Here is a 20,377-nt window from a genome sequence, read left to right as displayed (position 1 = left end):
AGGTTAAAAACAGATTGTTTTTAAATTTTAATATACAGACTGCATACATATTTAGTTTATCACGAAGATTTCAGATAAGTGACATTAAATTTTGAATTGTTTAATTTAAGTTAATGTAACACTTCAAAATTTAAAGCCACTTAGGGAAGTAAATATGTGCAGTCTGTACATTAAAATTAAAAACAATTTGTTTTTAATTTTGATGATGATGGGAGAAATGTTTGCATGTGTACTGTTTTTTCATGTTGCCATTTTGTGTGCTTTATATGTGTGGTTCCTGCCAATTCTTTGTATTCTGTCATTTCCTTTGTTGACAGACCTCAGCTACTTTTCTTCTCTTTCTAGTTTTAATATAAAACAAATTTTATGCTGCATTTCCCAGAGAATTACTCCAAACAGTTGTATTTAGTGACATCATTTGTGAGAAAATTTATTTAGCTACTGAAGGTTTTGTGCTTTCACTCATAACCAGGATATTTTAAAATGTCATGATTATATGAGACTCATGCCAGATCTTTTCCATAGCTCATTATTCTGCTGTATTAAAAATGATGGAAGGAAATTGATGTTATCATTCAAGAATGCATGAACAGAGATAATCTTAGAGAGCATAGTCACTTAACAACAAAATGATGCCAGGATAGCAGCAATGAGACAGACAGAAAGACCAAGATTTAGGTGACTTGAAGCAGTCATCAGCATTCTAAAAGACTAAAATGTTAGATAAGACCTGACAAATAGGAGATTAATATGGAGGAGACCTGTTAATAGGAAGCAAATAATAAAGCAAAGTTAATAATCATGCAGCACTATCATAGTATCCTATAAGGTATTATGATAATACACAAGAATGTTTATGTATTTTTAAATATTTTGAAAAATGCAAAATGAACAAATATTTCTACTCTTTCATAGGGGGCTATGATGAGGTGGAATCAATAAAGGATTTTAAAATATTTTTAAATTTTCATGCAAATCATATAACTAGTAACAATTAGAGGTACCTCAGCAACATCTTTAAGGTTTTGGTAAAACGCAGCATTAGTTTCTGCAGACATAATTTAACCCTTACCTTTTTATTACCTACTAAAATGATGGGAACATTAGGACAAAAATGCCTAACTTCAGGAGTCCACTTTTCAGGAATATTTTCAAGACTATCTGGGCTATCAATACTAAAACACATGAGTATGACATCTGTATCAGGATAGGACAGTGGTCGAAGACGATCATAGTCTTCCTGTCCAGCTGTATCCCATAAAGCCAACTCCACCTACATAACAAAATAAATTTGGAATACTTTCTAACCAAAATTCAGGAAAAGCTACATGTTAAATTTCCAGCAAAGAATTTATAGAAATGTTTAACTTTCTGGTAATTGGGCAATAAGAGGCTTTACTCAAATATACATACAACATGTAAGTGGTGCAAACTATCATCAAAATAAATTAAAAAACATTTACATTTTAAAGACAAGAGATTAGTTAGGCCCACAGATGAAGAGAGACCACTGACATAACATTCCAATACGAAATTAGAGGATGAAATAGCAAACTCATACTAAATATAGATAGTTATAAATCTGATATTAATATCCAGCCAGTATGTATGCAGAACTAATGTGAGGCAGAAAGAAAAAGCAAAGCAGCAGCATTTTAGCACATTACACTTAGCAACTTTAATTTCATGTGTTTAAGTTTGAATGCTGATCATGTGGCTTAATGGAATGAAACATCTAAAAATAGTCATGATCATTTTAATTGACTTCCAATATTTGACCTTAGTCATAAGTCACTTCACTGGAGTTAATAAATGCGGAAATATATATCACTATAGCAACAAAATGAGCAAGCAAAGAGGCCACACAATTATAATTCTACCTTATCTTGAGAACTCATTCAAATATAAATCCTTCCCAACATTATTTTAGTGCACTAAATTCATAATGTTTCTGGCAGGGAAAAGTTATAAAGGTCCCCACCCCTTTGCTAACTATTGGATAATGCACTTTACAAAAACCTAGAGTCTGATTCAGATATATTTCTAATTATTTTTTATGTAGCTAAATAGCAGCCTACAGCCCAGGATCCATTCTGTAAGTGAATATTTTGTTTCTTGATATATGATAACAGTAAAATAATGAATCCTTAAATCTTTCTAGTTACAAAAAAATACACCCACTCACAGCAACAGATAAATTTTTGACAATTCCACCTCTCAAACACAAATTAGTACAAAGGCCTATAACTTTGATCAAAACAGCCTCACGAATTCAAACTAATTCAGGCCACTTTTCCTTTCTTTCATAGTTACATGATGATCAGCATTCATTTCAATAAATTATAGGAAACTACCATGTCACAGTTATTTGTAATAACTGAAGTAACAACTTCAGTTATTACAAATAAAAATTTAAATATAATTACATTATAAACCTTTGGCTCTTCATATAACTAATAATTACATTAATATAATTTGTTTTAATATAAATCAAAATAATCATCTGATGTTTTGACTTTCATATCAAGGTTATCTATCATGTAGAGTATGCATGCATACACACAAAGAGAAACAATGTTACAATACACATAGTATGCTTAAAAAAATAAAATAAAATAAACTTATTACATCAAACTTAGAGTCCTGTTGCCTGTTTGGTTAGAAATTACTAACATATAAGTTAGAAAAAGTTAGGCTGGAAATTACTCACAGAAAAATTAGAACAAAAAACAGTATTGATGGTGGCCATTGTATAAAATATGAGTTGAAATTATTGCTTAGCCATAAAGCAAGGGTCTCCTGAAAAACTTGAAACAAAAGTTATGTGGGTTGAATGCCCACAGAGAAAAAGCAATACTTAGGGAACAAATTCAAACAGCCAAAAAAATCTAGCAATGGGACAAAATCAAGCTATGATTTGAAATTCTAACTCTCTAGTTATATTATTACTGTGACACCACCAAGGAGTCATCGAGAGAGGGCACCTACTTTACAACTTCTCCACCACTCAAATCCACCAACTACAGCAAACTACATCATCATCTACACCAACACCATCACTAGTATTTTCACAGACAATCACAAATATCCATACCCATAGCAAGATTCGAACCCATAGCATTTTGGCTAGAGAACAGATATGTGAACCATTTGGCCAACCAGGCTGGCCTGGTTGGCTGAATGGTTAGCTATGAATCCTAATATTTGAAATGTGTCTGAAAAGATCACCGAAAACTCAAATAAACATATTCTGGAATCTAATAAAGCTTATAGTTAAATTTCATAGCTTAAAACAACAGTGAAATCTTAACAATAACCAATCAGCTTATTGTTCAAATTTTGCTTTCCCAGTACTCTAGGAGCAGCCAATCACTAACCACTTGCAAGTAACTGCCATGTGTCTAGCCACATCATAATTATGGTGAACTTTCACTACTTAATAAAGACAAACTTCACAGTAGCACTTAGAACTATCAATAAAGTGGATGTTATATACTACATTGAAAGGAGTATTAAATCTCTTCCAAGTAATATTATTATCATTATTACGTGATGACACCTCCAAGGAGTCCATACTCAAAGGAGGGTGCCTACTTTACAACTCTCCATCTCCAACTACAATTACCATCTACATCAATGCCATCTACCGCCAACCACCACTACTAGTATTTTAACAGACAATCACAAACATTCATGCCCACGGTGGGATTTAAACCCACAGCCTTTTGACTGGAGAGAACAGATACACTAACCACTTGGCCAACCAGGCAAAAATTCTTCAAGAAACTAATATTTTAAATAATACCAAAGCCACATATAGCAATCTCACCAAAACAGAATTAGCAGCCATCAAGTCATTAAAAGCTAATAAGAATATTTTTATAGCAAAGCTAATGCTATGGTTGTCTTAAACAGATCTACTTATGAGGGGATTCCATAACTTTCCAGCCTAACTTTTAGAGGTGATACAAAGAAACAACTGTGTCACTTTTCAACATAATCTCTCTTTACTTCAACACACACTTTTCACATCTTTGAATTAACATTTCTGTCCTTGAAAAAATAGTCTGTACTTCTGTCTGCAAAACAGTCTAAAACTGCACCTTTCACCTCATTGTCATCTGCAAATTTTCTTCCTCATAGGTCTTTCTTCAGTTTCGAGAAGAGGTAGTAGTCACTGGGTGCTAGGATCTGGGCTGTAGTGCAGGTGTTTAGTCTCCTGGAAGTCACAGTCCTTAAGTATAGCCTTCACAACAATAGCCATATGAACTGGAGCATTGTCTTGAAGCAGGCGAACACCATGACTCAGAATTCCTTGTCTCTTCTCCTTTAATGGTGTCATGCAGTTTTTGCAGGAGTGAAGCATAATATTCTGCATTCATGGTGGTATTCCTTTCCTTGAAGTCAATCAAGAGAATTCCCCGGCAATCCCAAAAGATTGTGACCATGATCTTCTTGATGAACTGAGTGATCTTTGCTTTTCTTGGCAGTGCTTCGCCTAGTTTGCGACATTCCATGGATTCCCTTTTTTGGAAAAAGGATCATAATAATGTTCCATGGCTTCATCCCTAGTGACAATGGATTCCAGCACTTCTGATTCCCTTGGCAAAGCTCTAAAAACTTGCAGAAACAGGTCACACGATGCTCTTTCTGAATTGAAGAGAGAAATCAGGGCACCTACCTTGCACTGACCTTCATCACATGAAGCTTCTTGTGAATGATACGAAAGACGGTTATTATAAAAAGCCCAAGCCTTGCTGAGATTTCTTTGAGCTTCAGCCATCTGTCATTGAACAGTTCCTACTCAACAAGAGACATTTACCTCAGTAATCACGTCCACAGGCCGACCATCATGAGGATCAACTTTGATGCGCGCTCTTCCTAGGCAAAACTCTTTAGCCCATTCAACACTATCCAATCGCTGTTTGATAGCACTTGGAGAAAGCTCTTCTTTGGTGAAAAACTTTATCACAGTGTGGTACTCAATTTTTAACATTACAGCCACTTAGCATGACACGTGTTAGTCGAATGAGCGCCTTCAACTGAATGATGCAGATAGAGAGTTGAAACTGGTACACTTAGCTTCCAGTAGATGGTGCTATCTGTCACGCATGATATTTTAAAATTGGCATGAATTTTGTATGTCAAGCCAGAAACTTTTGGAACCCACTTCGTACCTTTATAAAATGAATTAATCAGTCTCTGATAGCAATACTTATCAACTTTTTAACTATAATCCTACTAATAAGACTATATAGTGTTCAAGAATACAAGAATTTATAGTGTTCACAAACATAATGCTCTACTTTGACCAATAGTGGAAGGTATAGATAACTTTAATTATTACCTATCCAAGAAATTAGCATCAACACTCAGGGAGTTGATAGGTCATTCCCCCCCCCCCTCCTATATAAAGAACACACAGCACTTCATAAAACAAAATTAAAACCATAAGGCTAAAAAAATATGATTTATTAGTCAGTTTTGATGTTTCTGCCCTTTTCACAAATGTTCCAATCAGTGACACTATTATCTTACAGAACAAATTTCTGCTGGATATTATGACTCTCTTTGCCCACATGATAAGTTCTGTTACTTTGTGTGACAAAATAATTTCACCTACATAAAAGAAGGTATAGCCATGGGCTCACTACTATTCCCCACCATCCTCATTTGCTACCTTTTATATGGAAGCTTTTAAGCACCATGCTCTAGATTCTTTTACTTAAAAACCTACAGTTTGGCTAAGATACACTAACAATGTTTTCGTTCACTGGACATACAGCCACTAAACTTTACATACCTTCCTCAGTCATACAATGCATACAATTTGCCACACTGAAATTGAAAATCAAATTCACTTTTTTTCCAGGATAATTTCTCACACATCCTCCCTTGGGTAGTCTATCCTTCACTGTCTATACCAAGCCTACACATGCTGGCAATACATATATGCTAACTCTTACCACCCCTTCACAAACAATTAGTCATTAACATCCTCAAAAACAGATCTATAACAATTTGCTCTAATGGGAAAGCTCTTAAAGCAAGAATTATAAATTATTAGCAATACATTTATAAACAATGGCTATAGCAAAACTATTAATAAAATTCTTCGTAAAACTACTCTTATAAATACAAATAACACAAAATACAATAAACTATAGCTTTAAATTAAAAATACCAAGAAATTATATCCTTGATTTCATACTTTATCTGAGTGAAAGCAAACAAAGTTTGCATGTGAAATCACTTCACAACTGGGCTACTTGTATATAGGGGCTAATGACCTCACATCAATTGCCTTAGTATCCCATAATGCATTCTTACAGACATGTATATGTGCATTATAGGAAGGGCCACTACCCAGACCGATTTCAACCTTTATTGAGGTGCTCATGATAGGCCTAGAGGAGTAGTTAGTATAGGGGTACAAGAGAGCCTGATAGTATTAGGAGAAAGAAAAGCCAGATAGATAGTATGAGAGAAAGAGAAAAGGCCTCAGCTCTTTTATATCATCATATAGACAAAGGCTATCAGTTTTCCATTTTTCACTAATCTCATATAGATGAACAACCAAAAGACCAACTGAAACTAAAGCACAAAGATGACTGACACCCAGTTGGTTAGCCTTATCTGAGTTAACTGCCTTGAATTGGCCTTCTTTGCTTGGGATTGCTCTCCAGTCATTCCTGCAATTAACTATAAACCACACTGAATTAGGAGGGAATGGAACTATTTAAAAAACCACTAATAGCAAGAATAAGATACAGAATTTTATCTCCCCCTGGTGAATATTGCATAATATGGGTGATCCACACATCTAGTCAAAAATTTGATATCTCCTAGAATGCTTCTTTCTAAATACAAAAATCTGAATGAACAATCAAATTTCTACAATACAATATTATAAAGCATTTGGGTGTTATATTGCTGGTTTTTAAATCCATGTTTCCTTCTAACCTTCCATAAATGGTATTTTAATTCATTAATTATAAAAATCAAAATTCTCTTCCCATTGCTGACAGGTGTGGGTACTGCAAAAAAATAATCTCTTCTGTTGTAAGTTGAATGCTCAACATATTACATCACCTGTAATACGCAGGATAAAAGGGCAGCTGTAGAATGCATGTTCTACTGTTTTCAATCAGTAACAGATGTCACAAACTGGATCTCCAATGTTAAAGTACCTCCACTTGATGGTATTGATTGGAAGGCAGCCATATGCAATTCTCCAAGCAAGATCTCTCCTGTTAGGATATCCTTGGAACTTTAATAAGTTAGGAAACAAAGTATTGTTGTTGGTACCCAACTGTGGAAGAGATAAAAGATTTCTTTATACCAAATTTTACTTTTTTTTTTTTAATGGAAAGAATGTTAATGCCAAAGTGTTGCAGCAGTCTTAGAGTAAAGCACAGTGTTGTAATATTCAGGAACAATCTCAGCTTTTGGACCTTTATAATCATTTACTCCAAAAATGGGAAGATGAAAACCCAGGTAGTACAGGAGAAGGTCTGTACACGTATGATTGGTCTGCAATATTTTGTGGATTTTTGAAGCTGTATTGCTTAAATAGCAGAATTTTAAGACTGGAAGCCCAAATCCTCCATGCTTTGATAGTTGAAGAAATTCCTTTTTAACTTCTTGGTATTGTCTGGACAAAAAAAAAAATTGCACATGCTTACTATATAATTGTTTTTCTTCAGCTTCTGTGATATCTATAATATTTATTATTGCAACTGATCAGGAAAGATTATGGTTTTGAGTACTATGGCTGTAGAACAGTGTTTCTCAACCTGCCCCACATCAACATCTCAAAGATTTTGATGCCCCCCTCCCCTTCTAGCATAATAGTCAACCAAATTCTGAAAAAGTATAATATAAATATGTACATTTTCTAATTGTCCCCCAAAATATTCGAATTGTCCCCCCTGTGGGGAGTACGCCCCATGTCGAGAAACACTGCTGTAGAAGAAAAGGAAAGTGGTCCTATTTTCCAGTCTTCTAAGTTTTCAAAGTTTTTGTATATAAGTTCTTGAAGTGGTAATATTGGATAAGTGGAGAAGGGAATTCCAAGTACAATGAGGGGTTAGTCCAAAGGAATGCCTCCAAGATCCCATTTTCCAAAAACTTTAATTTTGTCTTGTCTGCATTAGTAGTTAATCCACTAATCTTGCTGAATTTTTCCAAAAAATAATCATTATCCTTCATAGGATCCACCACATCATCAGCATATGCTAATTCCTTACTTTCCTTCGTAGTTGAAGGAACTGTTATTCCTTGCATAGCATGTGTATTATCAATTTCCTGTAAGAAAGGTTTAAGAACCAATGCAAAGAGCAGTGGACAAAGAGGGCAACCTTGCTTGATTCCTTTTCAAATTTTGACCAGGTCTGACAGGGACCCATTAACTGGGGGGGGGGGGGGGGATAGTTGAATTGGCATAGGTTCTTTTGATAACAGATAGCAGTTTTTTACCTACACCAATTTGCTGGAAGATGTGGAACAGACAGGGATGCCAGACATCAAATGCTTGAGTAAGGTCTACTGATAATACAAAATAGCTGTCGGTGGCAGTGCTAACTAAGCGGATTAGATCACATAGCAGAAATAGATTACTGCTGCTCGGCGTGGAACTCCACACACCTGTGTGCTTTTAATTATGCAGTTCATTCCCACTTTGAGCCTGTTGTTGAAAATGCAGAAAAATATCTCATATTCAATATTAGATAGAGAAGTAGGTCTCCGACTGCTGATTAAGGTGTGATCTCTATTAGGTTATGGAATGAGGACAGTATGGCTAGCTATAAATTCACTTGGTATGTGTCCTGATGAGAGAAAAGAATAAAATAGTAACTAGAATGGGAAGAATAAAATTCCAGGTCTTGCAGTCAAGTTCTATCCCTAGAACATTAGGTCCTGGGGATTTTCTTGTCTGGCATTCTTTATAGGCTGTGGTAACTTTAGATGATGTAATGGGGTCTGTCAAGCCCATCTTGGATATGAACAGTAAAGCCATTATTATTGTTACTATGTGATATCTCCAGGGAGTCCAAAGACTCATTGAGGGAAAGCACCTACTCTACAACTGTCTCTACTTCTCAGTTCACCAACTACAACAAACTGCAACTACACTAACACCATTTACCGCCAACCACTACCACTAGTATTTTTACAAACCACCACAAACATCCATACCCACGGCCTTTTGGCTGAAGAGTGGATATGCTAACCAACCAGGCAGTTTAATATTTATAAAAAAATATTTCCAACAGTACTATTGTCTTCAAACAGATTTTTGTAGTGTTTTTGAAAGGGGTCAAGGATATCTTGAGTAGTGGATATGTTTTCACCATCAACGCAAATTTGAGTGGTCCTTTCTTTGCAGAATTTAGTAAAATGTCAATTGAAGAATGCTGCTGAAGAGCTGCATTCTTCAATTGAAGTGCTAAGTGCTGCTGTATTCTTATCTTAAAATTTCTTTCTTCTACTTATTTCTGACTTTCCACTTTTACTTATGTCAATGTTTCTAATGATGTTGCTATATTCTATACCAGGGGTCTTTAACCTTTCAGACAGTGCAGGCCACATTAAAAATTTCAATGAAGCCTGCGGGCCACTAAGCTATACTGCTGTATTTAGAATTGTAATTTGCTTTCCAGATTCACAAGGAACACTGTGCATTTGATATTTTACATAAAATCCTATAAAAATAAACAAACTCAGTTTTAAGAGCGTAGGTATCGGGTTCATGATAAGTAAATACACTCAATACTTGAAAAAAAGATAATTTAATAAAGAAAACATTCATTTTTTACAATGTGAATGAGCAACTTGGCAATGCTTTTTCTTGACCAGCTTGTCGATGTTGGCATCAATGCTGGAAGTTGCTTTGCACAGAGTATTCTCGAGATGTTGGTCTGTAATCTGAGTTCTTGTCTTGGACTTCACATGCTTCATTCTGGAGAAGAACTGCTCACATAAGTATGTGCTTCCTAACAAAGCACACATCTTCAAAGCATGACGTCGAAGATTAGGGAATGCATCCTCAGAAATGTAGTCTTTGTAAAATGTAAGCAAAGAGACATTGAATAATTTATCTCTCAAAGAAGAGCTGTTTTGGAGTTCAAGCAGCTCCATTTGTACTGAGCCTGGCATTTCAGCAGCATTGACACTGAAAATAAATCTAAAGAAGAGTGATGATTACGAAAATCACTAAATCTCTCTTCGAACTCACTTCACAACACGGCTAATTTTGTAGCGTATTCATCAAGAGACAAACAGTTGGACTCAGCGAGAAGCTGAAAATGAGTTAAGTCTTTTTTTTGCGAGTTGTACCTCCCAAAGTTTGAGCTTGGCCACAAACTTTGGGAAGTACAACTCGCATTGGTTGTACAACTCGGTTGATCTTTGGATTGTAGCTGGGTATTTAGATCATTCATATGCAACGAGATGTCGGTCACAAAGGAAAAGTCTGTCGTCCACTTCGGTTCGTTAAATTCTGCAATCGGCTTGGTGTTTGCATGAACTGCTGTATTTCACTCCTTAAGTCAAAAACTCTTTTAAGAACTTTTCCTCTAATCAACCAACGCACATCACTATAATAAACCACATCGGCGTGATCCACTTCACACTCTTGAAATTGATGATGATTCAATCCTCTTGCCATAATAATGTTGACGACAGTCACAATAACTTTCATGGCATTCTCAAATCCAATAGTTTTCATGCACAAATTCTCCTGGTAGATTAAACAGTGGTAATGGACGAAATCTTTTCCTTCTAGTTTTGTTTCTTTCCGAAGCACAACAAACCCTTCGTTCTTTTCCCACCATAGCAGGGGCGTCAGTTACCACACCATCAAGGTTGGTTAAGCTGAGGTCGAAACGCTAGAACGTTTTCTGGGCAGCCTTCAAGAATACCAACGCCTTTCGTCGTTCCCTTCACAGGTACGAGCGCTAGTAGTTCTACTGTCACACCGAATTGTTGATCAATGCCACGGACAAAGATAGCCAGTTGTGCTGTATCCTTAACATCTGCGCTCTCATTTAAAGCAAGTGAATATGACGTAAATTCAGACGACCATTTTTTAAAAGTTGCTCAATGTCATTGGCAAGTTCTTTGACACGTCGTGCTACAATTACCCCGGACAAACTCTGTTTTTTAAACACTTCCTTATTTTTTGGACACTGAATATCCTCATCAGTGATGAGACACACTTTCACAAACTCGCCGTAAAAGAAGGCTTTTGATTTTTTAGCAATTTTTAGCTATTACATAACTTACTTTGATGCATGCTTTCCTCTCTTCCTTCTGCCTTTTAAACATACCCTGCTGGTACATTTTTGAAAATTATGGAGACAACTACCGTGTTTGAATAAAAACTTTAGTTTAATATGACTAAAATCTACATTCGACGTTTCGACCTTTATGTCAAGGGCATCTTCTGGAGCGTACACTACACAGAAAACAAGCTGCACTACAATCAAATTGGTTTGTTAAAGTTACTGACCAACCACTACAACAATTGTTGGCCTGACCTCTGGTGAAAAGAAAAAAAAAAAAATTATACAATGTATTTCTACAGCCAACAGATAACACTAATAAGTTGGCTATAGAAATACATTGGGTGCAACAACAAGTCTATGTATCTATCTATATACATGTACATTCCAGCCAGTTGGTATGGAATGGTTTCTAATACTAGCTGAAGACTGGCTAGAGTCCTGACTTATGCTGGGTCTTTTATATTAGGTAGGCTGAATGTGTGCCATCCAGATCCTTCGAATTTTCATGCCATCTTTGTTGTTGATATTTGGGTGATTTATCAGGATTTCACAGACTTTCTTAAATGTCCTTTCATACCAGGTTTTTGTATGGTGTAGAGAGCAGGTGCTTTTCCAGATGATTTGGTCTAAGGTGTTGAGCACGTGATCTGAGAGGCCTGCTTCACCATAATGGTTATATTTAATGTGTCTTATGCGGTCTTTCTTATGTATAGGGATTGTCCGTCCTGCTTCACCAACATACAGTATGTTACAGGTGCAGTGGATGCAACAGACTCCAGGATGTGCCAATGGGAGGAGAGGATCCTTAGCGGAGCTGAATATGGTTTTAAGTTTAGTGGGTGGCTTAAAGGTTATAATGTTGTAGGATTCTGTTGATTTTTTTCTGATAACCCTTTAATGTATGGGATGGCTATGGTTTTACTGTAATCTAGATTTGTTTTTGTTGTTGTTTTTATGGAGTATTTTTGTTGTAGCCATTATTTATGAATGTGTCGCTGATGATTTTTAGTTCATGTTTCAGGGCTTGCTGATTAGAGCATATTGTTATAGCTCTGTTTTTATGGGTGTTAATGACTCCATATTTTTGTGATGGGTGGTGGTATGAATTATCATGTATGTATTGGCCCGTCTGTGTGTGTCGGTTTTCGGTAGACCGTGAGAACGGGAGCACGTTTTGATTTCGATGGTAAATTGTATGCGTTCGTGTTGTTTGTTCAGGTGGCTAAGGAATGTATTTAGCGTTTGTCGTCCGTGCGGCCAGATAGCAAACACGTCATCAACGTATCTAAGTCAGACTGTCGGTCTTAGCGTGGCGGAATCAAGAGCCCTTCGCTCAAAAGTTTCCATGTAGAAGTTAGCGATTGGGGGGGGGGGGGGGATAGTGGTGAGCCCATGGCTGTACCTTCTTTTTGTAGGTAAAATTTGTTTTGCCACACGAAGTAACTGGACTGTAGTACAAGGGCAAAGAGGGCCGAATGTCGGGCGGAAATTTGTTCTATAGTAGGAGAATTTGTCATTGATAGGTACATTTGTGAAAAGGGCAGAAACATCGAAACTGACTAATAAGTCGTCTTTGTCAAGTGTTATGTTTTTAATTTTGTTTATAAAGTGTTGTGTGTTCTTTATGTAGGAGGGGGAATGACCTACCAACTCCTTGAGTGTTGACGCTAATTTCTTGGCTAAGTGGTAATTAGGGCTGGCTATTCCTTCCACAATTGGTCGAAGTGGCACATTTTGTTTGTGTATATGTATACGAGATCCTCTTGCATTTATATGAAAATAACGAAGTATCGAGAACCTTCGAGATGCATCTGGAAAGCATTAGATAGCATACTCGAATGACTACTGCTTCAGCCATCTACCTGCAAAGGTAGTACTAAAGTAATGCTTGCCGCTGGTAGATGGCTGAAGAAGCAAATCTATTTAATATTTATTTTTATAGGATTTTATGTAAAGTATTAAATGCACAGATGGCTGAAGAAGCATGTCTATTTAATATTCATTTTTATAGGATTTTATGTAAAGTATTAAATGCACAGCGTTCCTTGTGAATCTGGAAAACATCTTACAATTCTAAATACTGCAGTATAGCTTAGTGGCCCGAGGCTTCATTGAAATTATTTTTTATATAATGTTAAGTAGTTATTTTTTCAAAATGGCCGGTGGGCCACGGCAAAGAGCTCAGCGGGACACAGGTTGCCCACGGGCCATGCATTGAAGACCCCTGTTCTATACCATTGCAGTGGTTTGTTACGAACCAGCTTCTCTCTTCATACAGGTCTTTCAACTGTATCCTGTTTTACTGCTTGTTGGAATTTTAACCACACATCCCAATTCAAGTAACATCGTTGGGAGCTAGACCCAGAAGTGATAACAAAGTTGAAGTAATGAAGAGGTCATATTTCAATATACAAGTAGCCAAATGGTGTCACACCTCATTACTAAGATACTCTGAATTAGAGATAAATGTTGAAAGTTTTTAATCGTTTTTTTTTTTTTTTAATTTATACTATAAATTAAAGATGCAAAGAAAATATATTCTTGATTTCATCCTTTATCCAAGTGTAAGCAAACAAAGTTTGTGTGTGGAGTCACTTTTCAACAGTAAACTATAGCTATCTCATCCATTAAAGAGATATCACAAAATACAGTCATCCCTTGACTTATGCCCATTCGAGTTACGTCCTGTCGAAGACAGGTCCGTGATCCCATATGGGAATAAATAACATTTTTGGCTATACTTTTGAACAAGACGCAAGCAAACATAAGGTAAAGCAAGTACATTAGCTACAGAGCTTTCAGCGGCAACTTCCCTCGGCAGTCGGAACATATCTTCATCAGTTCCTCTATTGATTTTCTGTTTGAGAAATGGGTTATTTGTGTATTTATTGTAAATATTTCAGGATGTTTGTAAAACATAGCCCCTACAAGCACAATCAAAGTACCTAGTAAAGAATTACAGAAAAAAAGGCGAGCAGTTAATTTTGAAACCAAGTTGCAAAATATAGAAAAGCTACTTGCATCACGGATAGAGAACCTGAACCAAAAGCGCATACCCTATGACCATAAATACTAAGTCGCTTCAAAATATTGAAGGAGAAAGCATGGCTGAATTGGACTTCAAATTCAACTCTTCTTCCAGTTGATTCATGAAATTCAAGCACAGTTTTGTGCTGCATAACGTGAAAATGTATGGTGAATCTGCAAGTGCCGATGAGAAGCCTGCCAAAGAGTTTGTGGAGAAATTCGATAAAATTATTACGGAGAAAAATTATTTCCTGCAGCATATATTTAATATAATAATAGATGAGACCTTCCTCCTTTTTTTGGAAAAAAATATCCGAGTGGACCTTCATTCACGAAAAGCTTAAATCTATGCCTGGTTTCAAAGCTCTTGTCCGTATTACGATTCTGTTACGGAAACTATTTGTGAAATGGCACAGTGAGAATTCACGAGCCTTCAAAAACATTAGGAAGCATACTCTTCCGGTTCATCAGCGGAGATATAAGAAGCTATGGATGAGTCAAAAATTGTTTGCAGATGCTTTAATCAACTGTAATGCGAGTGAAATGGAAAGCTATTGTGTGAAAGAAAATGTAGAATTTAAAATTTTATTAATTCTAGATAATGTTCCAGGTCATCTACCTTACATCGATGATCTTCACCCCAATATCAAGGTCATGTTTCTCCATCCAAACACTACTTCACTGATCCAACCAATGGATCAGGGAGTTATTGTAGTGTTTAAGGCTTATTATCTATGGAGAACTTTTTCAAAAGCCATTTCTGCTACTGAAGAAAATGACAAGCTCTCATGCAATTCTGGAAAATATTCAATATTTATCATGCTATTAAAAATATTGTGGTTTGGGACAAAGTGACCTCAATGTACAAGTGACATATGGAAAAAGACATTAAAATGGTTTGTGCACGATTCTGGAAGTTTGTAATAGTGGTCCTAACAAACAATCTGAATGTCAGAGTGATGAAGACATAATTCAACTCATAGAAATTGCCCCTGAAGAGTTGACCAATGAAGAACTGGTCAAACTGGAGGAACAACCTGTTGCAGAAGAGGAAAAAAAACGAGAAAAGGAAGAGTGAAAAGAGCAACAAGAAGAGGTAGTTAAACAATTCACAGTTAAGGGTCTTGCAGAAATGTTCTCAAAATGCCTGAAGACATGGACCCCAATGTTGAACGCTACTTATTAGTAGAAACGAAAGTAAATGATGCGTTTGCTATAAACAAATTTATGATGAAAAGACGAAGAGGAATAAGCAAAGCACATCTGACATTTTCATTAAAAAACAAAGGTTACACAAGAAGACCCACAGCCTGATCATTCACATAGGGAAAGTAATGAAGATGTGATTGTGGAGGAAGATTTGGGTTTTTATTCTTCTTTTTTATAGTGGCAGTAACACAGTACAGTTTTATAATAAGGTTTAAAAATTAAAATGACAGTATACTTATTACGGTGTTAAGTCTCTAACCCCTATAACTCTGTTGATTTAATGTATCGACTTATGTCCTGCCGGATGGAACGGAACTCGGACATAAGTTGAGGGGTACTGTACATAGCATTCTACCCGATTACAACTTTAATGCTACATAAGTAGCATTAAAGTGGTAATTGGGTAGAATGCAAACCACCCATAAAATTAAAAAACATATCCAACTCTTCCAAGAGGGGATCCCTCTCCCACCATGGGATATGCTGAATCCACTGCACCTGTTACTTACCTTATATTGGTTAAACTGGACGCATTAATTCCAAAATTCTACCCACCTAAAAAGTATTTTAGAAAAAAACCACACCCTAAAAAGTTCAGACTTAATGGTGAGTTTTGATATCACCTCACTATTCACGAATGTACCATTAACTGAAACCTTCAATTTACTTAATTCACAATTTCCCCCTGATATATTTCAGCTATTTAAATTCACAGTACAGGCAGGTTATTTTACATGGAAAAGGAAAATATGCCCAGACACAGTGAATACATTTTTAGTGCCTCTAAATAGCCAGCATCCAAAAATCCACTTTACAATGGAACTAGTAGCCAATGACTGTCTGTCCTTCCTGGACACACTAATAACACGTCTTCCAGAAGGTTCCTTATCATTCTCGGTTTATAGAAAACCCATGCATACAGGGAGATATTTATACAAACAATCATACCATCACCCTTCTCAACAATATAATATCTTAAAAATACTAATCCATACAGCTAGAGCAACTTGTTCCAATGATATTGCTCTCACTGCTGAACTTTCTCACTTACATCACACCTTCCTGACCAATGGCTATAATCTCCATAAGAGAGAGAGAGAGAGAGAGAGAAAAAATATAATCCCTCGATTAGTGCACCCCCGATTAGTGCGTCATTTTTTTTTCGATACACAAATTCGATTAGTGCGCCTATATACATCTTAAAAATAAATGTTACAGATCTTAAAAATTTTCTATCTATACATTTTTTATGGCTAACTATTTAAAAAAAAAAATCACTCGCCAGGATGACATATTTAGTTACCGATTTAAAACATTTTACAGTTATTTTTAATGGCATACTACACCACTTCCATGTACACTATGTATACTATGTTCCAAGTTTTTACCGCCAAAATTTATGTCGTCTGCTATAGTACGCTCACAGATTCGAGACCCTTCGACACTTCTGCGCATGTCACAAAAAGGAGAATCCAGTCCAATAATAAGGTAATCAATCCGTCTTCTGGGATGAGTTGTTTATTATTACACGTCGAAAAATTAACTTCTCTTTTATGATCATTGTAGTTTTTAAAGTGGTAACTATTTTGCTTGTATAGCAGTTGGGAAATTTTATTTATAAAGCACGTGATTTCACGTGTTGGCGACAAATTTGTACATCCATCATTTCTTTCTCCCCTTCAACGATAACGTCCAAGAGTTAATTAAATCTCATTCTGAAGAACTGAGTGATTCCGACCTGCTAAATTTAGATGCACAGCGGGAAGATCCCGAAGAATATGAAGAAAATTTTTGTCAGCCAAAAGAGATTTCGCAGAAATAATTTGAAAATATTTTTCGTACAATCGGAATTTTTAAGCAGCAATGCTCAGAGGCTAATCCTGATGAAGAGAGAAGCAGTAAAATTTGCAGAAGAGACAATAGGGCCATATCGTCAGTTGTATGAAAAAAAAGAAACAAAATGCCTGCCAAACTACGCTAGTTCAATTCTTTGTTAAGAAGTAGAATAATAAAATTTATATTCTGAATATGTTTTATTGTCTTTCAGCTTCATGGTTTACCTTTAACTAGGCCCTGAGACATACCTTAATTCTTTTATAAAAAAATTAAGGTTCAAAAAAGACATTTGAGGAACGAATTATATCTTTTTCCACAGGTTATTATATTCGATTAGTGCGTTTTCGATTAATGAGCCTGTTTTAAAGAACGCATTAGATGCATTAATCGAGGGATTACTTTACTAAATGCTCCCCAAAAATCCCCCCCACCTCAAATGTCTACCACAGAAGACCACAACAAAACTGTCACCATGCCATACATTAAAGGCACATCTGAAAAGATATCTAGAGTGCTTAACAAACACCAACTACGCACCGTATTTAAACCTTATGTGAAATTGGCAATTCTCATCTGTTCACCTAAGGACAGATTCTCTCCTTTATCACATCCAGGAGTCTATGAAGTGTCCTGTTCATGTCATTGAGCCTACTATGGACAGACAGGAAGTACTGTGGACATCCACCTCAGTGAACACAAAAAATATGTTCATGTCATTGAGCCTACTATGGACAGACAGGAAGTACTGTGGACATCCACCTCAGTGAACACAAAAAATATATCCAGCACTTTCGCTATGGCAAGTTGGGTCTAGCAGACCATGTTTTGGATACCCCCGCACACAGGATCAATTGGAAAAAAACAAAAGTGCTGCACAGAAGCTTTTACAAGTCAGAGAGGTTGTTCCTGGAATCAACAAAAGCCTTGAAACATACTCCAAACCTCAAGAAGTACGGCTGTATAAATCTACCAAAGATTTGGGAGACATCGTCCTAAGACCAAATTAATACCTGCTTTCTCTCTCGTTTTTTTTTTTTTTTTCCAACTTAGATGGCACCTAATTAGGGCTTTAGTCTTTGTGTTGCACACTACAATTACTCATACTAATCCGACTGTCACACCAAATTGCAGTTGTCTCACTACTGTAACAAACCTTTTTTTCTGTGTTCTGAAGATGCTGGATAGAATACCAGTGAAATATTAGCAATTAAATCAATAAATAGTTATTTTCTTATCAATCTATGTTCACAACTATACCGTTAAAATCCAATGAACATTTAACGAAGTCTGTGAAATAACTTCTTTCAAGTTTTCCAGAAACCCTCACTTTAGGACTGTAAGCAATATTTTCATATATTGACCACTATCAATAGTGTTTGTTCTAATTTTATCTGTCAGTAATCCCTAGCTTAATTTATCCCTTAGTAATTTCTACTGAAACAGATAAAACTCTAGCGTGATGTCATCGTATGTTATGCTTTTGTTTGCTACATATTTCACATGAAAAAGGTTTTTCTTCAGTCAGATGATGGAGTTTTTGGTACCATTTAAAGGAGTAGAGTTGAAAACAAGCCTACACATTTTACCGCATAAGCTTCTGTAACCAATAATCCCACAGAATAGCTTAGATGTGCAAGTTTTTTTTTTTTTTTTAAACCGGAGGTCAGGCCAGTAATGTTAATGGTTGACCAAATTAGTGACTTCTTTATCATATTACATGGATTGTAATGCAACTTGTTTCTTTGTATATATGCATATACTCCAGGCATATAATGACCTTGATACTAAGGTCAAAACATCAGTAATTATCATGAATTACTATGTCAAATATAATACAAGCAAATAAGAAATAAATATTTTATTATTCTGTGTTGTGAACTAATATCATTAAATGAACTGACAAGAACTGCCAACATGTAAGCCTTTCTACTCGTTTATGAATTATTATGGTTTATATGAAACAGAAATTTTACAATAAAATGGAAGTTGTTTCCATAATTTTTTTAAAAAATGAATGCTGATCACCATGTAACTATGAAAGAAAAGACTTTCTGAGCTCAGAAGAATATTTACCAGTCACAAAGCTTTGAAACAGAATGGGGAGGGGGAAAGAGAACTGATGTAATCATTTTCCATAATGGAGAATGATTCGTGCCACAAGACTCCATAGGTAAAAGGATTTGAAAAAAAATGTTGGACAGTGAAGAAAATGATTGCACAAAGACTGGAAATGGCAGAAATGTGTATTGCTGAGATAAATGTGGAATTAAAGGAAAGACAGAATTAGAAATAGCACTGTCAGCATGTTCGGACAATTCATCATGGGGAAAATTCATCTTGGGAAAAATTCAGCTCAAGAAAATTTTAAATCCTATTTCATGTCTTTTCCATTATATGAAAAAAATAAAAATAAATAATTTATGTATTATTTCAATTATATTTAGCATTGTGAAATTTTTTATTACATATAAAGTTATTCTTTCTTACTACAGGCTCTGTAGATGGAATATTAATTGTTATAAAACTGGGATAGGATGGTTAGGGAGAAAGAGCACCATATTTACGAATATTTAGGGATAATACTTACATCTAACTAATATTTATAGTTAATTATTTATATTATTAATCGTGACATCTCCAAGGAGTCCGAAGACTCATCGCAGGAGGACACCTACAACTGTCTCAACTACTACACCGAACCTCTACTACGAATCATCTCCATCAACGCCATCTAACGCCCACCTCCACCACCACAACTAGTATTTTTTGTCTGTAAATTGCGTGTGTTCTGAAGGGCCGATTTGTCTGTATGCGGGATGAAAAACCCGAGTTTCCGGGAGAAAAAACCCTGCTACCTCCATATGAGATTGGCTAACTCACCTTCGATTGAAATCGTCCAGATAAAGATTCCTCCCATCACGACGAGAATCGAACTTAGGCTTATTCCAATCGAAGGGTGCAATGTACCATTGTTCTTCCAATTGCGCTACGGAGGCATATATTGCTATTAACTATTT

General features: G+C 35.8%; 1 protein-coding gene across 2 annotated transcripts in view; it reads right to left on the bottom strand.

The window, feature by feature from the left end:
• The window catches only part of LOC150108839 (ras-like GTP-binding protein RHO), a 90,615-nt gene that overhangs the window by 25,921 nt on the left and 44,317 nt on the right, over positions 1-20,377 (bottom strand). For both annotated transcript variants that reach the window (XM_090403691.1, XM_090403699.1), the window contains exon 3: positions 1,073-1,273. In XM_090403691.1, coding sequence (XP_090259817.1) covers positions 1,073-1,273 — 201 coding nt within the window. The remainder of the gene's footprint in view (positions 1-1,072; positions 1,274-20,377) is intronic.

This window comes from Typopeltis vanoorti, chromosome 2 (assembly GCF_054136105.1).
Source record: "Typopeltis vanoorti isolate ZY-2024b chromosome 2, IOZ_Tvanoo_1.0, whole genome shotgun sequence".
Taxonomy (NCBI): domain Eukaryota; kingdom Metazoa; phylum Arthropoda; class Arachnida; order Uropygi; family Thelyphonidae; genus Typopeltis; species Typopeltis vanoorti.
The sequence above is the reverse complement of the archived record's forward strand: the minus strand, read 5'-3'. Positions and strand labels throughout refer to the sequence as shown.